Genomic DNA, 7,456 nt, shown 5'->3' on the forward strand with positions numbered 1-7,456 from the left:
AGATTTGGTCCAGGCTTTGTAGAAAGTTGACAACTGGCTACAATGACGAGCAATGGTGCACTGATTTGCACTGAGGACTGTATTTTGTTGTCCATTGTGTAATGATTGATTGGAAGAGCTCATACATGTGTTCGCAGAGTAGAATCTGCTTTTGTTTCATATTTTAAATGTTTTTCTACGGTTAGAGTCAGTTTGCACTTTGACCATGAGTGCCTCTGTTTAGGCCTGTGTGCGCTAACTGTATGGAAAGTGTGGAGTTTGCTGTCATGCAGTGGCCAACTCAAAAATACAAACCTAAAAAAGTGTCACTGCTGTGTCGGCAGACGTTCAGGCAGAGGTTGGAATGAGGAGTGAGTTTATTTAAGTGGAGATGGGGAGGACAGGAACCAAGAAATAACTAAACTGGGAAAACCTAAACACATGAAACTGAAGCCAAAACTCACAAGATAACATGCAGCGGAACACAGGGAGACCCGGGGAGACATCACAGAAGAACCAGCAACTAACAGAGGCAAATACAAGGCTTAAATACACATAGGTGATAACGTGGGAATGAGACACAGAAGGAGAGCACAGCTGGGAGTAATCAGACATGATGAGACCAGACCTTCACAATAACACAGGAAATACACAAAGACGCAGACCAGAGGGGAAGAGAAAAACACTGAGGAGCACGAGGGAGAGCACAGACATGATGATAAACTAAACTAAACTAAACAACTTAGGACCGATAGAACAACTCCAAAAACAACAAATGAACTTCACAGTCTACAGAAACACAAGGAAACAAAGAATACTGGGTCAGAATGACCCAGGACCATGACAACAAGTATAATGATGTGGGTGGTAATCTGCGACTATGGTACCAAAATGATTACCATCATCATCAACTACTTCCTGCCTTTACAGCTGGACTTTTTTGCCCTTTAAAAGTGGCAAAATGTGTGCCTATCTAACCACCTACTGTGGCACTGTGGCATATCATGTTAAATAACTTTTAACAGCTGCACTGACCTAGTTTTCATTTCTTCACAAGTTGTTTTTCATTATGTGTCACATCATTTGGTGACACAGTTGTTGAAGCAGCAGTAGGTCAGATGTTTAGGCTCCTTCAATTGTTGAAATCTCCTTGGGCATACCACTAAACCCTGTATTTCCCCAAAGCAGCTGTGGCCATTGGTAGATCTGGCTAATAACACTTGTTGTAAAGTGGACTTTAATGTTTGTTCATTATCCTGGTACACCAAGATTTTCTTTAATTATCCCATTATGTCCCGGCTCTGCTAGGCAACAGGGAAGGTAACATAAATGAGGCCACCACGGAGGGAATCAGTTTAAGAAAAAGGTTTATTACAAAAAAAGTGAGAACTGAAAACTGATAGCAAACCACAAGGCAATTGGCCAACACAAAAGAACTTTCTCGTGTACAGGTACAAATTAGGTCTAGCCTCACAGGCAGGAATACGACTGAAGGCTATTCAGGCAAAATTCCACACCTTAAACAGAGTTCAACAAGCATGGTACAAAGACAGAAGCTTGAGGGACAACCTGCACATTCAGTCCAAAGCAGTGTCCACTGAATGAAAGTTCTTCAGCCTTTTGTAGTCACAGGTGGGTACAATCAGTCACTCATTGGTCCCTGGAGCATCACAGGTCAACAGCCAGCCAATCGTCTGTAGGTCCTGGCACACTTGGGTTTCCCTACAGGGAGGCCGGCCCACTTCCTCCAAGGCCAGGGGCCGTAAAATCAGCCTCAAATGATCATTTCATACACCCACAGGGGATCTCCTCCTGGTCAGACATTTCTTTTTTTCTTTTTTTTTCTTTCTCTTGATGGAGGTGGTCACACTTTCTCCCTCTCCCTCAGTCAAGGCCGCCCGCGTCGACCGAAGATTGTTGACTTTTGCCTAACTGAGTGAAGGGACACTTTCTCTCAGCTGAACACGGACACACGCACACATACGCATGTACACTGACAGAGACCTACACTCACCCCCCCACCCCCACCCCCTCCAAACGCCTTCAAAGCTTATGTCTTCTATGTTGTGAGATGTGATGATTCATGTGTCATGTGCTGAGGTGTTTTTTTATTAAACTGATCTCCCCGTTGGAGCTCAGTCTGGGGGGAGTTCGTTTGTCTTTCTTCGTGTTGTGCACTTTCCATTGTTTCGGATCGGGTCGCTGCTCGTGCGGTTGACCGTCCATTGCTAGCCTGACCTGTCTCCCCAATGTGATGTTTGTGTATTGTATGTGCGGTTGGCAAAGTATCTATCTCAATTGCCCCTTGGGGATAAATAAAGTCTCTCTGACTGTGACTCTGACTGAGACATGCTTGAAGCACAACACCTAAGTGGTGATCAGTAGGCCAGAACCACCTCAGCTGACTCCTTTGGATGTGGTAGAGCAGCAGCTCTAACCAGACTCCCACAAATGACCCGTCTCAAAGAGCGAGCCCAAACGTGATTTGGAAGAAGCTCATGTCTACCACTTGTATTCTGCTGAATTTTAACCCAAACCATAACCTTTTTTTTTTTGAAGAACCTAACAATGTAGGACAAGTGTAAAGTTCACTGAGCTGTAAGGTGAAAGTCACTTCTGTGAAAGATTGTTTCATGTTTTAGGAGCAAAGTGATTAATATCAGCACAAACCCCCTGGCTTCTGTGATGTATTTACCCATTAAAAGGGAAAATATTTGTGACCATTTCACCAACAGTATCCTGTTCAACAGACTGTGGGTTTGCATATCTGATGTCACAGGGATTTGCAGCATGTATTTGCAATCGGTGGTTTTTTTGTTTCGTTTTTTTGCTTGTTTCGTGAGGGAAGGACTCGTTTGTCTCACCTCAATGGCCTTACATTCCTCAGGGTTCAATTTTAGGGCAACAGTTCAGACAAGACCTCAGATAGGAATGAACTGTTCAGAATTTGATTTATAGGCCCTTCGAGTCTGATAGTAATGCAAAAGAAACCAAGGTTTTCTATAAATTACTTGTAATTACTTCAAACACATATAATTGACAGTTTTCATTGTAACACATAAATTATTAAAAAAAGTCTTGACCCATCCACACGAAGCTGGTCAAAAAGTGTGAAAGTCAGTCATCATTTTCTTTTAGTTTTAAAACAGCAAAAATAAACAGCTTCTTCTCAGTGTTTAACTCGTGCTGTCTATGCCCATAAAAATTGATAGTTTCTTTGATCTAAATAAAACTGCATGTGCAAAAAAAGCAAAAAGAAAAGACACCAGGAATGGGATGAATATCTTTCCAGAGTATTGTATTTATCAGCCCAAAAGAGAATTTTACATGACTGGCACTCTTTATGTTCTCGTCCCTGTGAATCCCCTTTGCTGTAACACGTCATGCTATACAAATAAATTGACAGTGAACATAAACACTGCAAATAACTACAGTGCTCCAGAAATGACTTTAAAAATGTGCTGGTCCTTTTATTTGATGGTGAATTGAGTCTACATCACAAAAAAAGTGGTTAGCAACAGCATAAAGGCAGAAAGTCCCACATTCAGCACCTGAAATGACTGTAAAGTTTAAAAATCAACCCTGCCACATTATAGGGACAAGTGAAAATTTCTGCCACCTGTTATGGACTATTTTTATAATAACACATTAAATGGGAAACCACAATGGGACTCTACTGAATGCACTATTTTATTCCACCTTAGGTCACAGCCATGTTCTTGTGATTTAGGATTTTTGACAATTTCTTTAATGACAAATCAATAATTTCTTATTAGAGTTGACAAGATAACTAAATTCAGATTTAGCTTTTCTAACTGACCAGCCCCGTCACCCTGTTTTTCTATGCTTTCATGTACCCAGGGCCCAATTTCCACTGTAGAATTCTGTTTATTTGACCCATTGAAGTAGCATTTTCTGCAGCACTTTAGCTCAAAACTGAAAGAATTCTGCTTCTTAAATTTAGATTTTTACACGGAGACCCTATTTAAAGCTAAAGTTTGATTAGAAGTTTCATTAGAAGAGAAAATTGATATCACAGTCATTATCTGCTTTGCTCTTTTCTGTGATTTTATTACAGGAAGGCCACAGCGCAAGAACCTACTATGGAGTGGCAAGTGGGCCGAATGCTCCGAATGCATCATTTTCCAGGAAATAGAGCCTCCACTAGACAAGGAGAAAGGAACGGAAGACTCCCTGCATAGACACATGCTGTATTGTAAGCTATTTTAAAGAATTAGCCAAGTGATTACTGTAAGTGTGTTAACCGCTGCACTAGAGAACCGATCTTAAAGATGACAAAAATTACAATAAAAATTTAAACCTTTGATTATTTTAAATGTTTGACACAATTCCAGCTTTCTGCTGAATGCACACACTAAACTTTCTTGACTAACTTACTTTTCGGTAACTATTTTTCTTTCAAGCTCGCAGCAGTAATAGCTCTGACATGGTGGCAACATTTCTGAAAAATGCAGCCTGTCATAACATGCAGGCGAACGTCACACCACGTCAAGAGAAAGGTGAGCGGTTTAGATATTATCTCTAACCACTTAAATAAATTTGTTTGTGCTTGAATGCAATAGTATTTGTCGACCTCTAAAGTTATACCTGTATTTACAGAGTTTTGCACGTAGTTATCAAGATTACGGTGAGCACATGCAGCATATACATTTTTCATATGTATGTGTCTATGTATGTATGACTGTTAAAATGTTCTTGGTTTTTACAGGTTACTGTTGGATCCACTGGCATCCTCAATGACAAGAATATTTCTTTCTTTTTTTCTTGAGTAATTGTTAACCAATTAAAACCAAAACACCTAAGTCCTGTCTCCCTCATGTAATTTGCTTTTCCATTTTTAAATTTATAAGTATATCAAGTTACGGTTCATCAGAAAACATCACAAAAAACACAGTGATCTTTATTGTTAAAATGAAACAACATCTATCAAAGATCTACACAGGAGGGGGCCTGCCTTACAGTACGTCTCTGCAGAAAAAAACTGGGTGATTTCCATGATGCTTTTGAGCAGAATGAGCTGTTCACAAAAGTTGTAAAGTAGGTGTCAAGGTTGTGCTGTGGCAGGCAGGATGTAGAAACAAAACAAGATACAAGAAAGAAAACATGATAGCCGGGAGCTCAGTAGGAACTCAGGAGACCAGAAACTAGAAATCAAAGAAACTAGAAAACTAAGAGCTGATGAGAAAACAAACCCAGGAGCAAGGAGGAAACATACAGCACAGAGAGGGTACGACATGACAACAGGCAGAGGAAAACACCGTGCTAAAATACACAGGGGAGAAACAAGAGAATGGAAACAGGAGGGAAACACAGCTGGGATTAATCTGACATTAAAAAAAACGATTTTTATTCTCTGGCTTTTAACTCTGTGGGAAACTGATATTTATCATTATTTTTAATTTTATTGATATGTCTGGTTTTATTACTATGTGCATATTAGTATTGTACAGCACTTTGATCTACCAAGTGTGTTTTTAAAGTGCTATATAAATAACTAAATGATGATGATGATGATAACAAGACGGGGAGGAAGCAAAATTGAATACACTGAACACAGGAAAAGGAAGCTTAACACAGTGAATGGGGAGACACGGTGAACATAGGGACAAGGGTGACTGGGCATGAAACATGGGACATGGGAAAAGCACCGAGTAGACGTGGGAACAGAGACTAAACACGGGCTAACATAAATACTAAGGAGGAAGGACTACAATCACTAAGAACACAAGAAATAAAGAGAACCAAAACCAGGAATAACAATAAACAATCAAGATTAAATCAGAATCTGAAACACAAATACAGTGACAGTAGGATTATTGTGTCCACTTTATTATTGTTTTACTCAATGCATATTACATCCACAGTCATTAAAGGAATAGTAAGTTTGCTTAATACCACACAGTAATTGTGCCATCATCAAAATTCTACCATCATTGTATTTGATCTTTCCTCAGGGAAACAAAGGGGAGTGTGATTGTGAAATGAGTGTTTGTAAAAAACCCAGTCACTTAGTAACTTGTTATTGAAGTAATTTAGGCAGTTGCAAATGCCTTGGGGAATCCATCATAGGTAGTGACACACAGTAGACAAAGTGAATGTTTTTTTTGTATTTTGTTTTGTTGTTGTCGTTGTTGTTTTTTTTGGGGGGGGGGCACCAAAGGTTGGTTCTAGAATTGAGTGAGTTACTGAGCACACCTCATCAGTATATGAGATGTAGTAGAGTGTAATAAGTCTCTCGCATTGTTCAATTCAATTTTATTTATACAGCTCAAAACCACAACAAAAGTTGCCTCAAGGTGCTTTGTATTGTAAGATAGATCCTACAAAAATACTTGCTGAGGAAAACCCAACAATCGTATGACCCACTATGAGCAAGCGCTTTGATCACAGTGGGAAGGAAAAACTCCCTTTCAACAGGAAGAAACCTCCGCAGAACCAGGCTCACCGGTGTCCACATTGTTGTGGAGAAATTTAAACCCACTCTTCTTTACATTCCTTCAGCTCATTGAGCTTTGTGGGCATTCTCTTATACACAGCATTTGTGTATACAGATCATTTTGTTTTAGATTTCCGGATTTTTTTGGGATCAACAAAGTTTCAGCCAAGCTTTGTTTGTCAGACAGATGGTCTTACATCTAGCGCTATAACACTAAGGTCTATGCTTGACTGTAAACTGACTCCATCCATTGGGCCAAATCATCACCCATTCATCACAGTACTAAACATTTGGTATGAAGTGTTTACTGAGATCCGACTGTAAACTGACTCCATCCATTGGGCCAAATCATCACCCATTCATCACAGTACTAAACATTTGGTATGAAGTGTTTACTGAGATCCGACTGTAAACTGACTCCATCCATTGGGCCAAATCATCACCCATTCATCACAGTACTAAACATTTGGTATGAAGTGTTTACTGAGATCCTGTGTTTGGTTTTCTCCACATGTGGAGCAATGATTTATGAGCAAACATTTTCTTTTTGGAGATGTTTGATGTTTCAGTCCAAATGACATTGTTCTAGAAATCTTGTGGTTTGTTCAGATGCAATTTTACAAACTTAAAATATACCACTATGTTCTTTTTAGTCAGAAGAAGCTTCCTCAGGGCAATCAAGCCAACTTTTCTAAAGATAATATCATGAACTTGATCTAACATACTAAGTCAGGCCTATAGAGTCTAAGATGTGGCTCTTGCATATTTTTGCCATTTCACTGAGCATTGCATTGTCGGACCTTAGGGTGAATCTTCTGGAATGTTCCCTCCCAGGAGGATAATTCACAGAAAACAATCATGGCACCTGCACTGAAGGTTTTCTTCTTGTGAATAATCCTTCTTGGTAGGGACGGGTATCATTTAGGTTTTATCCGATACCGGTGCCAAACCGGTACTTTTGAAATGGTGCCGGTGCTTAAACGGTGCTTGAACCGGTGCTTAAAGAATGGAGAACACAAA

General features: G+C 39.8%; 1 protein-coding gene across 1 annotated transcript in view; it reads left to right on the plus strand.

Annotated features, from left to right (window-relative positions):
* Positions 1-7,456, plus strand: part of apom (apolipoprotein M) — a 19,363-nt gene that overhangs the window by 7,866 nt on the left and 4,041 nt on the right. The window contains exons 4-5 of the mRNA XM_013915370.1: positions 4,058-4,195; positions 4,404-4,506. Coding sequence (XP_013770824.1) covers positions 4,058-4,195; positions 4,404-4,506 — 241 coding nt within the window. The remainder of the gene's footprint in view (positions 1-4,057; positions 4,196-4,403; positions 4,507-7,456) is intronic.

This window comes from Pundamilia nyererei, unplaced genomic scaffold (assembly GCF_000239375.1).
Source record: "Pundamilia nyererei isolate P.nyererei 1_Seehausen unplaced genomic scaffold, PunNye1.0 scaffold00294, whole genome shotgun sequence".
In the NCBI taxonomy this organism is placed as follows: domain Eukaryota; kingdom Metazoa; phylum Chordata; class Actinopteri; order Cichliformes; family Cichlidae; genus Pundamilia; species Pundamilia nyererei.